This window comes from Paramormyrops kingsleyae, chromosome 25 (assembly GCF_048594095.1).
Source record: "Paramormyrops kingsleyae isolate MSU_618 chromosome 25, PKINGS_0.4, whole genome shotgun sequence".
Classification (NCBI taxonomy): domain Eukaryota; kingdom Metazoa; phylum Chordata; class Actinopteri; order Osteoglossiformes; family Mormyridae; genus Paramormyrops; species Paramormyrops kingsleyae.
Window position 1 is genome coordinate 30,622,241 of NC_132821.1, and position 21,252 is coordinate 30,643,492.

The 21,252-nt window shown below is 51.8% G+C and overlaps 1 protein-coding gene across 1 annotated transcript in view; it reads right to left on the bottom strand.

Moving 5' to 3' along the window:
• grk4 (G protein-coupled receptor kinase 4) overlaps positions 1 to 21,252 on the bottom strand; it is a 48,810-nt gene that overhangs the window by 5,847 nt on the left and 21,711 nt on the right. Inside the window, exons 3-13 of the mRNA XM_023829689.2 lie at positions 13,669 to 13,781; positions 12,621 to 12,698; positions 12,180 to 12,280; positions 8,068 to 8,160; positions 7,557 to 7,620; positions 7,273 to 7,413; positions 4,869 to 5,059; positions 4,241 to 4,278; positions 3,854 to 3,943; positions 2,703 to 2,911; positions 87 to 224 (exon numbers count right to left, since the gene is read on the bottom strand). Coding sequence (XP_023685457.1) covers positions 87 to 224; positions 2,703 to 2,911; positions 3,854 to 3,943; positions 4,241 to 4,278; positions 4,869 to 5,059; positions 7,273 to 7,413; positions 7,557 to 7,620; positions 8,068 to 8,160; positions 12,180 to 12,280; positions 12,621 to 12,698; positions 13,669 to 13,781 — 1,256 coding nt within the window. The remainder of the gene's footprint in view (positions 1 to 86; positions 225 to 2,702; positions 2,912 to 3,853; positions 3,944 to 4,240; positions 4,279 to 4,868; positions 5,060 to 7,272; positions 7,414 to 7,556; positions 7,621 to 8,067; positions 8,161 to 12,179; positions 12,281 to 12,620; positions 12,699 to 13,668; positions 13,782 to 21,252) is intronic.

Genomic DNA, 21,252 nt, shown 5'->3' on the forward strand with positions numbered 1-21,252 from the left:
GTGTGTGTGTGTGTGTTTATAATTTCATTACAAGCACAATAAAGGGACGAGCTCTCCCCTGGAGATCCAAAGATGAGGCCGCTTACGTCGGGGCTGAAGGGCGGATCCAGCATGTTGGCCTCCAGCCTCTTGAAGTTGATGTTCCGGAAGATGCCGTGTTGCTTCACCTCTGCCGCTCCGCGGCCCTGGCAGCCCAGCCGCTCCTTGGGGTCTTTTGCCAGTAGCTGTGGGACGGGTGGGGGGGGGGGGGTGGTGGTGTGGACACCCAGGAGGATGGTTAGGGGGTTCGGCACGCCGTACCGCCCGCACTTCAGCTATCCCCAGCACAGCCAAGACCTTTACGGCCTTTAACGTACGGTGCTGTATATACCTTTACCATACATAGATACACCACGTTATATACGCGATCCGCGGATGGTACACTATTACCCGCGGTTTCAGCTAACCATGGTAGGTCTCGAAATGTATCGCCCGTGAATATAGAAGGACTACCATATGCACTTTTCCTATGACTGATACACGTTTCTGACAATGGGCATAAGGTATATGTATTTTGCCTATACCCGCCACAACATCTCTGATTTACGGTAAAAAAAAGTAAAAAAATCTCCCTCCATCTTCGGTGCACCTATAGAACTCCAATCTTCAACGGAGGCTAGGCTAACAGGCTAGGCCTGCCCCCTCCCTGCCCCCGCCAAACAGAGATTAAAAAAACCCCAGATTAATGACCATATGCTTGTTACGTCATTCGAAAAAAAAGTTTCGCTGGCAAGCAACAAAAAAAACACATGCTTTCATAAAACTTGCATAAATGGCTATATAAGACATATGTTAGTAATGTCAATGAATCTCTTTTCATGGTTTTGGGGGCCCAGACATATTCCTTAAATCAAAATAGTGTCTGTGCTGTAATATCCATATAAAGGAAACATAAGTATCTGTAGCAGTACTTCAGGGGGCCTGCTAGTTTGTGACCCAATCGGGGAAGCATGTGACCTTGTGGGGGGAGGGAATCCCTGGGGGTTGTGGGGGTGAAGCCAATGACTGTCGTGGATTTGAGAGCTTGGTGATAAGCAGACGACGCTTAAGCACTTCAGCACCATACACAACCCTTATGCTCACTGTAGAGCTGGTAACAGCAAACAGCTCAAGGTGTGACGAGAAGCGATGGGGGAAAATTGGCTTCCAAAGCGCCGGCGGGTGACATCATCAAGCAACGCATCATTGGCTGGTCTAAACGACCGATTCTGATTGGTTACTCAACTCCCTTTAGGATAAAACAAGCGGTGACTACAGGTAATGTCACCCACAGTGGGTTTCCATGATCAGTAGTGATATTTTTAGATTACATCATACCATCTCCTTCCAGCATCTGGAAAGCGATTAGAGCAATCCCAGTCCTCAATCCCAGTCCTCAATCTCAGTCACACAACATCTGACACAAACAATGGTGTTCGTTATGGGTAAAATAACCAGGGTCACATCTTGCCCTGTCCTCTAGCTCCTCTGCTTGTTCAAACATTAGTCTATTATAAGACACAGCTGATATTCATCTCTAAGTGAGGCTTGATATACAAAGCTCCACTTCATCCCATGAGAACCTTCAACTGCTGCACATCAGAGGTCAGAATGTTCCACTCGGGGCAAGTCCGTCGATATTTCACTTTGCCTTGGACGACCACCGTATCTTGGGGGACGAGTTTTAATTTAGCTTAGCGTGTTCTCACGCCACGTTCTCACATCGCTGTCCTAGCGACAGAACACATCACCGTCGGGGCGTCAACTCAGTGTTAAATCCCTGCTTGACAAACGACTCTAAACCAGGGATAGGCAACCTTGATCCTGGGGTGCCGGTGTCCACCGGGTCTTCTATCCTACCTGATGAGTTACCATCTGCCTGAGATCAGGTGCGGTTCATCAGAGGACAGGCAGGATGGAAAACCTGCTGGAGACGGCACTCTGGGATCAGGGTGACCTAACCTTGCTCCAGACCGATGCTTCGTCACCCAGCATTCGTTTGGGGATGCACATCAGTCAGTGGCACCTTTGAAACACTATAACTCATTCATTTTTCTGCATCCTTACTAACAGGTGGATTTATATCCTTCTGCAACGGTGCCACTATGAACTAGAAACTATATACCTTCTGGGTGCCCATCCTTATCATCCTGATATGATCACAGGCCAAGCTACCATGGTATAGTAGCCGGTCTGTCATCATCATTTTCAGTGGGTCGGGTTCAGATCGAGATGAGATACAGTCTGAAACCTGAAGAGGAACTACTACAATTGGGAATACATCCGAATCCATTTTACAATGAGGTAGCCATCAGGTTGTTGAGGCCATGTGATACCAAGGCCAGCAGGTCATGTGATACGAAGGCCAGCAGGTCATGTGATACGAAGGCCAGCAGGTCATGTGATATCAAGGCCAGCAGGTCATGTGATACGAAGGCCAGCAGGTCATGTGATACCAAGGCCAGCAGGTCATGTGATACGAAGGCCAGCAGGTCATGTGATATCAAGGCCAGCAGGTCATGTGATACGAAGGCCAGCAGGTCATGTGATACCAAGGCCAGCAGGTCATGTGACGCTAAAGTCAGTAGGTCACATGAGTTCACAATGACAATCCAAAAGCTTGACTGGGCTGGATGATAGCTTCAGCGGCTCAGGAAGTCTGGGAGAGGAGCTGGAATGCTCACCTGCCTGCAGATATCCTTCGCTTCTTCGGAGAACTTCTCGGAGTACTCCTCCTGGTCCTCGCGCACCCGCCGGTCCACCTCCTCCCGCTTGACGCGCTCCTTGCGCCGGCGGAATGGCGACTGGCCCTGGATCATCTCAAAGATCAGGCAGCCCAGGCCCCACCAGTCCGGGCTGAAGGTGTAGCTCTCGTTCTGGATCACCTCAGGAGCTGCCGGGTCGAGACGGAGCCCCGGATCAGGACCTCTCCAGCTGCTCATACTGTCTCCTGCTTATAACCTATTAAACTTACAATGACTCGTACATTCGACCGAAGTACCAGAGGTGGAAAGTTCAGATTCAGTAAGCAAAAAATCAGACCAAGACTTTGTTTCAACCAACCAGTTGAGCATAAAGAGTCACAGTTACAAAGTGTTCAACTGGATGGTTGAAACAAAATCTGGATTTGCACTTTCTGAACCAGAACTTTTCTCTTCTGGAAAGTAAAATAGTCGCTGCAGGAAAGTACTGCACTCTATGGCAGTGTGACCATCTCCCAGTCTCACTCTCACACCTAAAAGTCAGTGCGATTATCCCAAAATGTCCATTTTGATGTATAACCTGTCTGTTGGAACAGAACCCCATTGTAAGTCGGGGACGGTCTGCATTAAGTGACACTGTAGATCAGGGCTATTCAACTCACGGTCCTCAAGGGCCGAGTCCTGCTGATTTTCCAGCCTTCCTTCACCTGTGAGCCAGGTGTGAAGCCTCTGACCAATCAGAATCAGTAATTATTAAAATAACTACCTGGGAGAACTGAAAACACGGCCTGGATTTGGAAGTTGAATAGCCCTGCTGTAGATCGTGTCACAAACCACCCCACCAACTGCACTCAGCTTGGCAGGATCGCCACTGGTAACAGCCCGAGTCCTAAATGTCGAGCCCATTCCCTGCCCCACAGCTAGGGGGCGGTAACATGGCCAGCTGGAACTTACCCAGCTGTCGGCGAGGGACACGACGTGTTTAAGTGACAACTGTATTTTGCACCTACCCTCAGGGAATCTTCCCGTGTTGTAATTCCCTGCTCCGTGTCATGGGGGTCAGAACAAGAAAGGATGGGGGCCGAGGAGAAGCAGGAAGCTCCCCCCCCCACACACACCAGCCTGACGCTTACCCATGTAGCCCACTGTGCCGACTCGCCCCCGTATCGTCTCCCCTTCCGGGATCTGGACCGCCAGCCCCAAGTCAGAGATCCGGATGTGACCTGCGAGGAAAGAGTGACGATGGAGGGATTGAACGACACATACGCTCGTCTAGCTTTATAAAGAAAATACTCTCGAAGCCATACTTTATCTGCAGGAACTGGTTGAAGTGACTTTTAACGGTCACCGATAAGCCTGGGAATTTACCCTTGAAAGGTTCGGTGTCTTTAGCGGCAAAATGAAATCAAATCATATTTTGTAGAAAAATTAATCAAAAGATCTCAGGCAGTTTTGCGACAAACCGCAGTAGTTTGGGTATAACTGAATGTCAGATTAATCAAGAAAAAAAAAAGACTTACCACGGTCATCTAAAAGGATGTTTTCAGGCTTCAAGTCCCTATAATAAAGGAAAAACAAGAGAAACCATGTTTATATTTTCGTTTATTGATTAAATGACCATTTGGATTGCAAAATCTGGAAACGGACACCCTTACTGGTGATCAGGGGTGCTGTAACGGGAGGGGAAGATTATGGCGATTTCAAGGGCCCCTGAGTAAAATGGCCCCCAATTGGATTGGACTGGGTATGACACGCTTTCATGGGCCCCAACATCTCTCAGTCATCCAGCTGCATCTATGCAACTGTCCACCAGGGGCACTGTTACATGATATCACAATTATGCTTATTTTGTTACACAGGTCATTGACAGAGTGTGGCTACATGTTAATCAGGGGTTCTGGGCTTTCAAAATGAATGCAGGGTCTCAGAGAGCCTGGAGCTTATCACCAGAGGTGGATAGTTCAGGTCCAGAAAGTATAAATCCAGACCAAGATTTTGTTTTAACCAAGTAGTACTGGTTGGTTGAAACAAAATGTTGGTCTGGATTTGTAATTTCTAGACCTGAACTTTCCGCCTCTGCTTATCACAGGGAAGGCTGTGGTTTCCTTATTTAGGGGGTATAATGACAGAGAGCCGGGGGGGGGGTACCTGTAAACGATCCTCTCCCGGTGCAGGTCCTCCAGACCACAGCAGATCTCGGCGGCGTAGAAAATGGCGCGCTGCTCATCAAAGCCCGAGTTGCCCATGTTGTAGATGTGGAACTTGAGGTCGCCGCCATTCATGATGGTGAGGACCAGGCAGAGGGCGTCCTTGGTCTCGTAGGCGTACGCTAGGCTGACCTGTAGGGGGGCAGTAGCATGTCAGTACCCCCCCAAGAAGAAAATCCTGAACAGTGAAGTGGGAGTTACACCCTACCGCCCCCCTCCCCCCGCCATCCTGCAGCCATGCTGTCAGGGGCTCTTTTAACTGCCGTCAGATAAAAATCAGAAGTTTAAAAAAACAATTTGAAGTCCAGCCAGGCCCCAAACAAATCTCTGACAGGAAAAACACGTTCTTTAATCTAGGAAGTGATTTCTGCCTGCGCCTCACACACGCTATGAATCTTCATTAACACAGAGAGCCTGTTATTGTCCTGGAAAGCTTCTAATTAAAAGGAACGCAGGGTATGTCCGGCCTAAACAGTCCGGATGGGGAGGAATATACACAAGGCGTCCGAGACCGAAGAACCACGTCTGGGGCTCTGGGTGGGAACTCCACCTCCCAATGAGCTGTGGGAGATCTCCAGAGTGCTACTGGGGGTAGGAAGATCATATGAAAAAAATAAAAGACCCAGGGAGAGCAGTTGATACAAACAAACACGTGCTCACACGCACACACATGTCAGCGACTGACGGCTTTGCATGCCCGTAAGGCGGGATTGTTAGCCAGATATTATGGTTTTGGTTTTGGCTTTCGCGGCGCCCGGGGGGGGGGGTGTGTGTGTGCGGCACGTGGCCCGGTGTCCTCCTCGGCAAGATGCTACAGGGTCACCCAGGACTCAAGGACGTCTATCACGCGTAGCCTAAGTGTCCTTTAAAGGGGGGGCCGCTTCACCAGGCCTTGGCGTCAGCCCAGGGGGCAGCTCATCAACACACCTGACCCCACCCGTTTCAGACATGGGGAGTATCCACCGCTCTGACCCCCGGGCAGGGGTGCAGAGAGCAGTGTGTGACTGCCCCCCTCCCCGAATGAGACCCCGATGGGGACCACTACAAAAAAGGAGGGAAGACTATGTTCCGGAGCGTTCCGTGCTGAAACACTGGCCCGTTATTAATAGAGGAAAGAGAGTCAGGCAGACGGCTGCTGGAAGACGGCTGCCGGTAGAGCTGCGTGCCGTTAAACCGGCCCGTCCAAACACAGCAGAAAGCACAGCAGAACCGTATAACCTGCGGAGGTGTGCATTCCAGGTCCAGAAAGTAAAAATCCAGACCGAGATTTTGTTTCAACCAACCAGCTGGGTATGAAGAGTCATAGAGTACTCAACTGGATGGTTGGAACAAAAACCTGGTCTGGATTTTTACTTTCTGGACCTGGAATGTCCACTTCTGAACACCTCACATAAGAGCTAACATTAATGAGACATGTTCTTATGTCTCTGCAGCAAGTACAGTTTAGGAAAAACCCCACCAACAGGAGGCGCTGTAGCCCCAGACACTTCATAATTCCATAATTCAAGGTGAAGTCTTGCAACAGGAGAGGTGGCGGGGCAAGCAGGATGGGGGGGGGGGGGGGGCGACCTGCGGGTTTGCTTCAGAGAGCTTGCCTTCTGTTGTTAGTGTTTGGTCAGGGTCGCTAGGCAACAGAGCCCCCGCCAAAGGCAAGGTGGTGCCCAAAGGGGAGCCGGGGCGTGCAGGTTGGGGGGGTGGAGCAGGCGCACAAGCAACAGGCGGTCTGATGGGGGGGGGGGGGGGGGGGGGGCGTGAAGACACAGCGTATTCCTGCGGGGGAGTGTCCCTCAAAAGCTGCCGGAAGCTCATTCCACGCTCGGGGGGGGGGGGGGGGGGGACAGGTGTAAGTGGTGACCTCCTGCCAAACTGCATAAATAACGGACAGGAGGTGTGGGGGGGGTGGAGTGAGACATATGATGACAGCCTTTCAAACAGCGTAACTACAACGTTAATTACAACGTTAACACGAGCGAGGCTGGTGCTGGAGCGGCTCGTAAACACGCCTGTCGCTCTCCTCGTCTGGAGAAGCACAGACCTGCAGGAAAAGTTTGCCAGGCCTGCTGACTGTAAATACCAAAGCAGGCGGGATTTTAACAGCAAGTCGGCCTTGGATCTGGCAACAGTTGGCAAGTAACTCTGAGACCTTTCGGTAGCTTTCGGTAGCTTTCGGTAGCTTTTGGTAGCTTTTGGTAGCAGGGTCTACCCCGTCTGTAGTTCCCAGACCGGGGTACGATGCCGTACTGTCCCAGGAAGCCCAGTACCTCCACTGTCGTTGGGCAGAGTGGGAGGGGGGCACAGGACGAGCCCACGCACCCAGGTGGTGACGAACACAAAGGGCAACTTACCACAAAGCTGCTGTTGACTTTCTCTAAAATACGCTTCTCATTCAGTGCCATGGCTTCCCCTTTCCGCTTCTTCACCCTCTTCTTCTCCAGCTTTTTGCAGGCGTACATCTTGCCCGTGGCTCGTACCTGGCAGGCACAGACCTGCGGACGGCACGACCCGGCGTCAGGGCACTGGGGGGGGGGGGGGGGGGGCGCAGGGGGGAGCCGCACGGATGCACACTAAATGCGGGAAATCGGGTGATATCGCGCCGGCAGAGAGCTGCCGGGAGCAGGCAGTGACTTACCTCGCCAAAGCCACCCTTTCCTAGCACTCTGTAATGTCTGAAGGTATTTTTGGTTACGGGTTGCCTGCAAAATAAACGATTCAATTACTACGGGTCGCAGAGGAGAGGGGAAAAAAAAACATTAATTGGCCCCCTGGTGCATGTTTGAATTCACTTTAACAGGCAATGTGTGTAAATGGATGATAAAGTCTTTCATTAATTCCGGTAATTCATAATGTTTGCTACTGTTGTTCCACAGATACATAGCAGATATAGCTGTTTTTTTACCCATAAGTCATTTCAATTTACTGTATATTATTGCCTATAAAAGCCACCATACAGATCTATATAATTTGTGCTTCTGTAGCCTCCGGGATAGACTCCAGGCGCAGGACAAGCGGTTACAGAAAATTAATGGATGGATGGATAATTCTTTGTAAGTAGATCAACAATGGACTTTCTGTTACGTTTGATTATGTAACCTGAAGGCCCTAACGCGCGGCTGTGATTGGCCAGAGACGGCCACGCCCACCTTTCCAGCCACTTCCACTGCAGAAACCGAGAGAAGTACATAGTTTCTTGGTAGGCGGTGAACGGGGCCCCACTCAGATACTCGCGGACGATCCTGTGAGAGGGGGGAGAGAAAATAAAACAGGGAGGGGGGGACCGAGTTAGCGGACGGGAGAGAAAACAGGAGGACGCTCTCACGGGCGGGGAGGGGCGGGGAAAGCCGCACGCCGGCGCCGCGGAGTCGTGTAGCGCGGTACCTGGTACTCCTCAGCCTCCCTGCCTGCCCTGTGATAACCTCAACCGCTCCATTCCAAAATAAACGCCCCCCCACCCCCCAACAGGATAAAACAAAGCCGACGGCCCCAAATCGCAGCCAGCTAAGGAGGGGTGCATTTCTGACCGTCAGGAGGGAGGGGCTGTTGCCGGACAGTGGCCCCGCCTCCGCCCCCACCGAGCAGGACCGGCGCACATCTGGACCATATCAAAAGGGGTCATGCACCTATTCGAGCGAAAACATACGAAGGTGACTAGAGTAACAAACAATAGCAGGAAGGTGTCTGTATGGACCGGATCACCCCCGATGGCATCCAGCTGAACTGGGCCATCCCATATGCCGGCGCCCAACTCCCCCCTCCCCTGATGAGACCCAGGCCCGTGAGAGGGGGCCAATGACCGGGGGGGTTCCTGACACAGACGGGTTTCGTCACGGCGACCTCCCGGCCCGTTTGGGACTGCAAACAACCGGCAGCAGCCACAAAGGGCTCCAGCCCCGTGTCTGTAAACGCGACCCAAGGGCCGGAACAAGGTGCGAGGCTCCGCCAATCTTTTAGGGATGTGGTTGAATCCCCTGAGCCGGGTTGTCGACACGGGGGGGGCAGGACCCAGTCCAGTTATTTCGGGGAGCGGGGGAGGTGCAGCAGGTCCATGTCAATGCTGGGGGCTCCATCCCCCCCCCCCCTGTTTCCTGCTTCAACAGGTGGGACGTCTCAAACACTGCACCCCCCCCCCCCCTCCTCAACTTCAGGATAATAAGCCGGTGCAGTTTAAAGGAGCCTTAATCAGAAACAGGTTTGCCTGCAGTCAGCCATGCAAAACAAATGGCAGGAATGGAAAAACGGAACAGAACCACTTAAGCTGGAATTCGGACCGGGCCTCACACGCACGGGCACCCCATGAAGGCTGTCGCTGAACGTCCGGTCATGGCGCCCCCTACAGGCCAGCGGGAGAGGTGCGACTGCCAGGCTCCGGGCACAAGCACAGAATGCCGCACGTTTTACCCGCCTGCCAGCGGGGGAGGGTGGTGGGGGGGCTGTTGGCAGGTACTTCACAGGCGGATCTTTCAGGGGCGAGCTCGCCGTTTACGACACCCCCCGCGCTTTGATGTTCGGGGCTGACGTCAAAAGCAACAGGCAACGAAAGGGCGCGTCAGAGCGCCATCTGGCACGGGGGCCGCCGGGCCCCGCCGTGGACGCGCCGCCTATGGTACCGGGCCTCCCCGCCTGCTGGGGGCAGCGGGCCACGGAACAATGGCAGAATCTAAACACGGGGGTAGGGGGGTCGTCCAGACCTCGCTGTGGTAACGGGGTGGCCCACCCAGACGGGGGGGGGGGGGGGGGCGGACTAAACAATACGTCTTTTGTGAGATGGAAGAAAAAACAAATGAAGAAGCTAAGACGGGTGCGGGGGGGGGGGGGGAATGACGTAGTTCCGTCCCGGCTGGAAAGTGCCACTCCGCCACCAGGGGGGTGCCATCTCCATGCCTGAATGACGCACACTGTGCTCTGAGCGGCGACCCAGGTGTGCGGAGCCTGTCATGGGGGTGTACGGCCCTAGCACACATGCCCAGCCCCCCCCCCCCCAACTAGTCCTCGTCAGCCAGAAGCTTCCCTAAGACACGTCCTGTTCCCATAACACACTGAGACGGACGTAAGCCTTCGTGGGACCTAACAGACAAAAATAACGTGGGCCACGCCTCATTGGCCGGCAGGTTAAGCTGACACCTGGACGCTCGCCTCTGGTTGGCTGGGCCCAGCCCGCCCTCCAGCCATGTGATGTTGGCGTTTCCTACGTATCGAGTGATGCGAGCCACGTCTCGTAACACTTTAATGGATGCATATGGCGCTCTTAAGCAGTGTAGGGAAATCGGAAGTCCCATCTCAGGCAATCAATGAATGCAGCTTAATGTCTTACTGACCATAAGATTTCTCTGGGGGGGGGGGGGGTCGGGGCCTTAGTGAACCATGGAAAACCCCCACAGGACCACCGCCGCCCAACCCATTTGTGAGGAGCATGCCGCAGAGAGTACGTTAATGAGGTCTGATGATGTTTATGGCTAAAATGTCCCACCCCAGAAATAAAAAAACACAATTAATGGCCTCGGTCTGAATAATATCGGCCCGACTGACCGTGAGTGCCTAGGGCAGCGAAGGCGGCCAGAGAGCTTCTCTCCACGTCAGCCGGACCATCTGCAATCTCGCTTACGGAGCTCGTTAAATATTTCATGAATGCGTGTATAATCGAGGCCCGCAGGGACGAATGTTTTCCGGAGCGCTGGAAGATGTGGGACATGCATGGGGGGGCGCGTTCCGTTCTGGCACCCCCCGCCCCCCCCTGCCCCCCATCATTCTATCGATTCATTCTTTTGGATGAGTCAGGTGAGCCCAGTTCGGGGGGGTGCAGTCGGCATGGTCTGGGGGTACAGGGGGCTGCTGGTGGGGGCCCCAGACTACCACCCCCCCCCCCCCAAAAGCAGGTTAGCCTGGGGACACAGTGTCGGCTCTGGGTTGCTACAATGCCGCTTCTGTCGCAGCAGAGACACGAAGGGACACGATTCGGCCAGCGGGCATCAAAGTGGCTCTGATCTCTCACGGCAACCGCAGGGAGTGGAAGTCCGACGGGGATGTCGCAGAAATCTGTCTCTCTCCGGCGATCTAAACCAGGCGCGGCTACAGCCACAGGCTCCCCCAGGACCGAACTGCGGCGCCGGCATGTTCTCCGATAGACTTTCTCCCAAAGGTTCTGGGAGGGCTGGGTATTGCCTGTTGGAACTTGTTTCTGGCTTTAAGATGGGAACAGCGTGACCAGTGGAGATGGTGCGGGCGCGGTAATGGTGCGGGAACACCTGAAGGCGGCCACGGACCCGGGTTTCTGAACGGGGTGGGGTCACGACCCAAGGTGGGCTACAGCACCATTTTCATTGGCTCACGAAGTGTGTAGCTTAAAAAAAAGAAAAAACGTCACTGTAGCCATGACCCCCCCCCCATCCCACCACAAATGACAGCTTTGACTGTTCCCACCCCCCACGACTGAGCCAGTTCAGGTAAACCCCCTCAGACATCCGACGGCCGATTCCGCCGACGTCACTCGTTAATTTAAGCACAACTGACCTGCAGCAAGGTGAATGGACTCAGTCATAACTATACACCCCCCCCCCCCCCCATTCGCCTCACTCCTCACAGACGGCAGCAGACTCAGCTAGCCGGGGGGGGGGGGGGGCACAGACTCACCCCCAAACTCCATTCATAAAACCCCTTATAACTTTTTGCTTCTTTGGGTGGTTGGGGGGGGGGGGGTATTACATCTGTTCCTTCAGAGGGGGGGGAAGCTCAATGGACACCATTGTTCACCCTGGCTGGAATATAGTGGCAGGAGATGGGGAGGGGGACCGGCAATGTTACTTCAGGCTTTTCTGTGTCAGTTTAGGGGCCGAAGGGTGGGGTGGGGGGGTCACTGACCCCCTAACCCGCCACACAAATGCAGGGTGAACCCCTCAACGTGGCACAGCGCCAGGGCCAAGATCAAAGCCTCTGCTTTGGCACCTGCAACCAAAGGTCAGTAATGTTAAAGGAGGGTCTACAATCCTTGCTGTGGCGCCCCCTAGTGGCCACACCGGTCTTCCTACCTTGACACATCACACACAGGAGCACAGAGACCGGTTCACGAGCCACGGGCAGGAGCAGGGCCCCAGGGCTGAGCCCCGCCGTTGAGCTTGGAGAATTTAGCAAGGCCAATTCGGATGTTTATGTGTATAATTGATTGCATGCAGGGCGACAAGACTGTGGGGGGACCTAAGGGGGGGAAAAGGAGGGACAGCGGGGTTCCCCTAGGGGGGTACTAGAGGGCCGACAGGCTTACCTGGCACACTCCTTGAACAGCTCCTTACAGGGACTCCTCTCCAGTTTCTCTCTGCACTCTGCTACGACTTCCTGAGGTATTTCTGGTAAATGTGCTGCAGACTTTAAAAAAAAAAAAAAAAGCACAAAACGGGAAGACAAACAAAGGAGCTAATTAATCCTATTATGACACACAGCTGGCAGGAGACCTGGAAGTTGAAGGAGGCCAGCGTTTCAGGTCAGCACGACCCCCCCCCCGATACATGGGCAGACCTAGTGAACTAATTTCCTCAGCGTTCAAACACCGCGGTCGACACGCTTTAAGTTGACCTAAGTGGTACAAAAAATATATATATGAGAGTAAGCTTACTACAGCGTGGTTGGCTGTATAAATAATACTGGGTGTCACGGTCGGGGTGGGGGGAGGGGGGAGGGGGGGGGTACACCTTGCTTGAATATTTACCCCGTTATTGAAGTACGTGTCTAAGACATTCAAGCCACAGTCTCTCCTCTTCTCATCCGGTGCCAGCTCATACTCAGCCTGTAGGGGGCAGAATCTCTGCGTTAGTGCCCCTGAAAACGCCCCCCATCCTCTTGCTGGACGTCCCCGTCCAGCCAGACCCCTAGCAGAGGGCAGAGAGGCATCGAGGGGGGGTGCAGGTCCCCCCGTTTTCCTGTGCTCTCTGGCGCCCCCTGCCTCCGGTGCGTCAGTGCGCCCCCCCCCCAAGTCCCCCCTCCCCAGAGCTGAGCAGGTCTTGCGAAGTGTCTGTAGGAGCAGCGGCCAGGGGGAGGAAGGTGAGCTGGGAAAAACGTCAGCGTGGGGGACAGATAACGTAAAACGAAGAGGAATTTAAAAGACACAAGAGGAAGGAGGAGCCAGAGGCGGAGCAGGGAGAAGAACGGTGTGGAGATGTTACAGTCTGATGAATATGGTCCAGCAAATTCACAGGGGGATGATAACAATGGCGAGACCCAGACGTAGCGGGCTGGACGCGGGGAAGTCGACCCAAGCCCAGCCAGGAAATACACAATTGGGCGGGACAGCATCCCCCTCCCCAGAGAAACCCCCCCAGCCAGCAGCTAAGCATGAGGGGAACGCGTACAAATCAACATCTATAAGGCTTAATACCTGACGTGCGGCTCGCTAATTGTGGACTACATTGTTGAGCAGGAATTCCTGGTGGTAGCTGGGCTTTTGCATAATTTTCATGACAAAATAGTGTTTTACAGCTGGGTTGCTAGACCAGCTGCCCCAGCGCCAAGCCCCAGGATCAAGGCCACGTGCGTTTGTGTACCAGACCGTAGGCCAGTCCACCTCATGATCCTGCCCCACGCTGCAGGCCAAACTGGGCGTTTATGTGGGCCGAGCCTTACGGAATGATCCCAGTCTTAGCATGAGGGGCAAGGGAGGGCAGAGAGCACCCCCCCCCCCCACCCACATCTCCATCCCCCACCCCCCACAGATCTCAGCACAGGAAATGGCCCACCAGAGCCAATGGAAAAGAACTGACCACAGCATCCAGGAACTCGATGCAGCGCTTCAGCTCCGGCCGCGTGTCGCAGAACTGACGGAATAGCAGGCGTCCGATAGGCTGCCTCTCACACAGGCTGGAGTAGTCCCTTTCTGAGGGGGGGAGAGAGAGAGAGAGAGAGAGAGAGAAAGAGAGATGTTAGTGAGTGAGTGAGACATATCAAGGCAGTCTCTTTCTGAGAAAAAAAATCTGTCAGGGTAGTCCCTGTCTGAGAGAGAGACCTATCAGGGTGGTCCTTGTCTGAGAGAGAGAGACATGGGAGGGTACTCCCTTTCTGAGAGAGTGAGAGCGAGAGAGAGAGGTATCACGGCAGTCCATCTCTGAGAGAGAAACATATCAGGTAGTCCCTGTCTGAGACAGAGACGTGTCAGGGTAATCCCTGTCTGAGAGAGACCTATCAGGGTGGTCCCTGTCTGAGAGAGACCTATCAGGGTAATCCCTGTCTGAGAGAGAGACCTATCAGGGTAATCCCTGTCTGAGAGAGAGACCTATCAGGGTAATCCCTGTCTGAGACAGAGAGACGTGTCAGGGTAATCCCTGTCTGAGAGAGACCTATCAGGGTAGTCCCTGTCTGAGACAGAGAGACGTGTCAGGGTAATCCCTGTCTGAGAAAGAGACCTATCAGGGTAGTCCCTGTCTGAGACAGAGAGACGTGTCAGGGTAATCCCTGTCTGAGAGAGAGACCTATCAGGGTAATCCCTGTCTGAGAGAGAGACCTATCAGGGTGGTCCCTGTCTGAGAGAGACCTATCAGGGTGGTCCCTGTCTGAGAGAGATACAAGCTGGACTATTCCATTAGGTACATACTGTAGCAAACATTTTTAAGGGAATCAATATATTAACTGAGCTTTCTACAAAAGTGTAATGTTTTTTTTCCAAAATCAAATTTAAAATGCAAAAAAGTCCTAGTCCTTATATTACTAATGTACTACTACACACTGAACAGAATAATAGACATTTAATCAACAATAACACGAACATTAAATGAACCATTAAATGAATAAATGAGCAAAAATAAAACTCATTTCACCGCGTTCTGCCAGTGAAACGGTAAAAAAACTACAAAATTTGTTGAGTGACTATTTTAATAGTGCAATCCCAGCTTATTAAACAGGAAACTCGGCAATTTTGTTAACCTCAAACATTGTTCCTTGTGCTTATCGTCTTAACAAATAACACTTATTTTGGATCGGTAAGTGACGGAATGGTGGTTTTACTTGTTTGATTTCGGACATGTGGGCTTCATCCAGCAGCCGACGGCTCAAAAGAATTCCCAGGGAGCACTCTGCCAAAACCTAAACTATTGTCTGACTTTCCAAGACGCCAAAGCTTTGTGGGAAATTAACAATGGTAGGAGACCCCCCCACTCCTAACACAAATACATTTTATTTATTTAGCAGATGCATTTATTGCTAGATGTTATTCCCCCTGAAACTCAGCCAGTGTCAGATAATCCCTGGTACACTTGTACTTCAAGGGCCTTTCTCAAGGAATCAAAGAGTGATGTCACTGTCAACCATGAGATTTGAACTGGCAACCTTCTGTTTGCTGGCATATGGGCCTAACCCATTCAGCCGCACCCCCCCTCGCCAAAACTGCATTGCTTTTCTCATACCTGGAGTTTGACAGGAGGATTCACAGCATTAAAACCCCATCCACCAGATTCAAGAATAGATTGTCCTTCTAAGCTGCCCATGTCATGAACAGCTAAGTTTGATGATAATGCAATTTTACTGCACTCTGCACTGTACTGGAATGGCGATGTACTTAAAAGTTACCAGTATTTACCGTGTCGTCGCACGCCTAATCGTCTGCCTCGTTTGTTTGTACGCTGTCATCGCTTGTATTGGGTGTGGCCAAACTAGCATGCTTTCCAACTCGCTCGCTGAACACAGTCAACGAAGAATCTTGAGTCTTGCCGACCAGAAACCGAACCGAACAAGTTTAACAATCGCCCCCTCGGTCTTGGTGGACAAGTCTACCGGCTTTCAAAGAGGCCAGTGAACACCACCTGCCTTGTGGAGGCTCAGCGGAGAAGCTGACCTATTAATTGGGGCACCAGAATCGCTCTGGCACTGTAAACCTACCAAGGAGGAGAGGAACAGAACTACCAGCCAGAAGATACCGGAATCTGATTCAGATCTGTTAGCGGAAAGCACGCGCGCTTGTACAAGGAATTCACCACGGCATGCAGCTACAAGAATAAACAAGAATAAACAACATTAAAAAAATAACACTAAACAAGTGTATGATAATGACGAATTTGAGGGATAAAAGATAAAAGCTGCGCAAAAGAGAAATTAAAACAAAACAACAGAGAATGAAACAAACAATCTGGCCAAACAGAACCTGCACGTACAAATGGGTGAATTAGTGTGGGTGTCCCATGAGCCACGGTAATGAGCTTGATTGTGAGGTACTGATCTTGGTGGTCTTTTGCCAGGAGGGAGTATAGATTGGCCGAGGCAGATGATTTTCTTATAGCCCCAGACTATTAATATCGATCAGTTCATCTCAGGACTGTTCATTCATTAACGAGGGATCCATCACCCTCAGAAATACGTCTGCCCCTTCTGACAACGTATAGCGGCAAACGCCCAATGCCCACCATTATTAAATTAAGGAAATTAATCCTTTCGTTGAGCTTTAGCGAAAATTTCACGTTAAGAGGGATGGTGACGCTATTAGGTGGTTGTGAACGAGACGACCATTACCACAAGGAGGACCTTGTAACGCCACCCAGAGGAAGGCGCTACAGTTACCTTTTAAACAGGCTCCTGTAATGGAAAATGCCAGCATTCCAGAGACAAAAATTATCTATATTTATATATAGCCGCGAATGCGTCTGAGGTTGTAGCGGAGAGTGGATTAGGGGTGATATCACCAGAGCTGGGGCCACGCCAGGCTTCATCACGTCAGGGACGCAATAATAGCCCATCTAAGCACATTATGGTATAAATATTTTAGCTTAATAGCTGCATAACTGCAGTGCGTGACTACTTCTGAGAATTACCCCTCCTTATACAAAGCTTATATAACGGAATCTGGGGGGAGGGGGCAACAGTAGAGCGGGGAACAGGTGTGACGTGACCTCGGTCTCAATCCTGGGTGGGGGGGGGGGGCAGGCCGGAAATGGAGGGAAGGGCCGGAGGCCAGGAAGGACAGCAGGTTGTGACGTCGTTGTCCGTGACGCGATCGCACCCTCGGGTGTGGCCAGAAGGTGGGGAAGAAAAAAAAAATAGAAAAAGAGGCGACAGATGACATTCTCGCCCCAGTCATCACAGCAAAGCCCCCCCACCACAACTGCAATTCAGTTCCTGGCCAGTAAGGGGCGCCATACTGGGATCTCTGCAACGATTACTTTACGCTTCTTCCTTAGCTAAATTAAAAAAAAAAAACTGCAAAGCTCGAGGAACGTGGGCATCTGAATTAAAAAATGCGGAGAATACAAAACGGGATACCTGAGCGATAGCACACATTTCTGGAGACGCAGGGCTACCAGCATCCCGTCGAGAGGTGACCGAGGCGGTGGCCAGGCCCTGTGTCACAAACAGCCCGTATGACGAGCGCAGCTCGCATCAGACACCATAAACGAGGTCACAGCTATTACAAGGTCTAAATGAGGCTCTCGCTAAGCTTCTCAGAGACCACAAGAGTCAACCTGCAACACATGACCACGTTATGAATGGCCAGACTTTCCGAACTTCAATGACGTTGCTTTTTGATTTAGAAGCATCGTCTCCAAAGCTAGGAGATGGCTTCTCCAGACTGGGCGCTTCTGGGCCATGACTGTGCCAGCCCATTAAGCACCCACACGCTGCTCGACCCATATGGGGCGACGAACTTCTGAGCAGTTTTCCCTGGAACACATAACCCTTCAAGATCTAGAGGCCTTGAGGCTCAAGGCTAGATAATCCTCAGAGTCTGTCAAAATGCAACAACAAATCTGAGTAGAACAGAACCTGAAAAGCTCTTCAATAAATCTATTCATCCATCCATCCCTGTTCTTTAGCTTATCCGTGGATCCAAAAATTGACATTAAAACAAATTCACTGCTCAGAAGAGCATAATGTCACAGTGACCAACACAGGATTTGTGTTTTAAATAAAGTGTTTGTTGACAGAACCGGAGTGAAGATTTCTGCCAGATTCCCAAAAACAGGCAGTGGGTAAACAACTTATCTGCGTACCAACCAGTCCCACCCATGAGGACTGGGAAGGAAACTGCAGAATTCCTGCCGCAGATCGCTGCTTGCGATGTGAAGCACATACATGTGTGTCGGGCCTTTAACTTCAGGACTTAAACACACGAGTATAAATCCCAGCAAGTTCGACCCATCAGGGGCACTAAAACCCTCATAATTGTCATTCCAGGCCTTAAAGCTCAGCCTGAACGAAATAAAAATCCCAACTTGCTCACAACATAGCAATAATTCCTGTTTATTACTAACTGTCTGGGGGGGGTAAGCTGAAACTGAAAGCATCTATGATAGGGGGGAAGTAAACTTTATTTTGAAACCTACCCCAACTTTTCCATTTCCAGATGGATGCAGATAGAAGATGTGACATGAACTATGACGTTCCAAAAGTAGGTCCCCCCCCCCCGCCGATCCCCCCATTGCATAAAAACAAAAATTAATCCTCCAAAGTAGCAGGCAAACCCTCACAAGCACCTTAAGAAAATAATAACAGGTACAGACTGTCCTCCAGACGGGGGGGCCAAGGTTCTGGTGCCAGAATGTGGATCGCACTGTGAGATCCCTGTGTGGAACCCTCCCCCTGCCCCCAACCCACCTAAGATGTGCAGGTCCGGACAAAGACCCTTCCTGTTCCCGAACGAGGGCGCCCCCTGGAATTCTGGAGGAGCGACATGCGTGACAGCGGCCTCGCACGGCCTCGCACGGCCTCGCACCCGGAGCCAAGTGGCGCACTCCAAGAGAAACATCATTTCCGAGATGGTTTCCTGCCGAGATTTCCCTGGACAGCTTTTCCTTTTTGACCCTCCCCACCCCAGCGTTCTCGAGAGGAACGGAGCCCGAGGAGCTCCTGAAGGGAGGCACAGCGCCAGCGGCTGGCATCCACCCTGCTGGTAACGTCCTGTGCCTCCGGTTCTAGGAAACGTTCTCAAACCAGCCACGGGGCGAGTACGGCAAGTAGCGGGTGAGTTGGGGCACTTTCATGCCGTGATGGGAGACTACATTGTCTGATGGGTCTTGTACGCTTAAATTTATTCTTTCCAGAAACATTTGTGCGCTCGGTTTGGGGGAAAATAAACTACTGAGGTCAGTAAAAGCAGATTCTCATCAGGGGCGGGGCCACGGTGTCACTGCACCCAGCTGAAAGCTGATTGGTCCCCAGAGTGCACCTTCCCCTGTCACTCACCGAGTCAAAACATTTCAATGCAAATGATAAGGTTGGCCATCCTGTATGAATTACGCCCCCTCTTCTGCCGCCACCCCCACTTTGGAAAAAAACGTCCCGGATCTTATGGCATGTACCAAACATCATGGGGTAAGGAAAACCGTCCCCCAGGGGTAGGTGGAGATATGCTTCAAAGGGCCTGTATAGGCACACCGGCAACGAAGGTAAATCAGCTGGCCGTCCGGGACGTGGGTGACAGAGTGGCGATCTCGTGCCCGCAATGGCATCGCCCGACGGGGTCCTGTTCTGAGCAAAGAGATGGAGTAATCAGAGGGGTGAAGCGGGTGGGCGGGGGGGGGGGGGGGGGCACGAGATCTGTCAATCAACCAGCTACTGGGACAAAGCTGTGCCACATCCGAGGGGTCAGGTGACAACAGGTCTCCAGAGAAGCATATACATGGGCGGGGCTACAGGGGCACCGGCCCCGGCTGAAAGCTGATTGGCACCCAGAGTGCCCCCACCCCTGTCACTCGCAGATTCAAAACATATCATTGGTTAATGATAAGGTTGGTCCCCGTTATGACCCCCAACTTAAAAAAAAGTCCTAGAATCGTCCCTATGCAGCCCTTGGTACCTGTCTGTGAGCGACCATCGATTACAAAAACTACCTCCCTCCGGCTAATGAAATCAAAAGCTTAAGCTAAACTGACTTTGTGGAAACGGTTAGGGTTAGAAAGCAGAACAGAAAAATCAGTTGTTCCTGTTTTGAAGGGGGAGGCGATCCTGTCCAAACGTGGAAGATCGCAGCCTTGTTTAATGCAGGACTCGCAGCCCATCTATGATACTCAGTCCTCATTCTGCGACCTGATTGGTGGGGCACCCTTCTGTCATTTGTAGTTACGGTAATTTGGATTTTCTTCGCCAGTAGTAGGAGGAATGCGGCAGATCAACGGTTTAATCGCGGCAACATCTGGTCTCTGCTGACACAGTCGGCACGGGCACAGCTGCAAGGGGTGAATAGGGCCACCCAGTGCCAGGAGACCCCCCGCCCCCAAAGAGGGTCACAGAGGACAACCCAGGTCAGCTTAGCTGCCCCCCCCCCGAAGGAGGCAAGGTGGACCGGTCCGGAAAGAATCTCCCTGCAGGTCATCAGAAGCATCGATATGCCAGGCATGCCTTAAACCACATCAAATCCATTGTGTTCTCTTGTATGCTGCCCCCCACCCTTGCAGAAGACTCAGTAGCATTTCGGTAAAATGCTTTTAGAAAATAATGAGCAGCGCAGCAACGTAAGAGTAACTTAAGCAGCTCCGTCTGGGAGAGTCACAGAATCTAAGCGAGGGCATCTGAGGACACCAGCCGTAAAAGAAAAAAAAGTCAATAATTTATCGCCTATAAAACATATTAAGTGGAGCCTTACTGTACGTTCACACCGCGGGCGGTGAGAGCATTAGCGATCGCTCTGGCCGACCTGCCCATAATTCTAGCAAAGGTTGGGGACGCTCTCTGACGCTCTCCAACGCTCTCTGACGCTATCCGACGCTCTCCGACAAGGTTGTTCAGAATGGGGTCACATTGCGTCTTGAAAACTTTTTAAAGGAGTCGCAAAGCAAACGAATGTATAGCTTATCTTTGCGCCGACTGCCGATATGGTATCACTTGTCCATGAACATTGACAAACACTAACGCAGGGCTCTTCAAATCTGGACCTCGGTTCCAAATCCAGGCCTTGTTTTCAGTTCTCGCAGGTAGTTAGTTTAATAATTACTGATTCTGATTGGTCAGAGGCTTCACACCTGACTGACAGGTAAAGGAAGGCTGGAAAACCAGCAGTGCTCGGACCTCGAGGACCGTGATTTGAATAACCCTGCACTAACGGTAACGATACCAACGGTATGGCGGCAAAATTCGTACGGGATTTCCATCCTTTCTTCACAAAAATATATTACACACTTCACCAACTCACCTCGAACACCTATCATTTCAGACAGCTTGGTCTATGCAAAAAGGGACAAGTTATAAATAACTGGGAACCCCGCTATGGCGATGATCAGTTTTACATAATGTCACCGGGTATAAACCCTCAGACAGGACATGTCTGGACATTAGACACCGTATTTCCCAACTTTCTCCCTAAAACATGAAAAACCAGTTTGAATCCTGAGAGCAGCACTAATCTGATGTTAGCATCTCTACATTCCGAT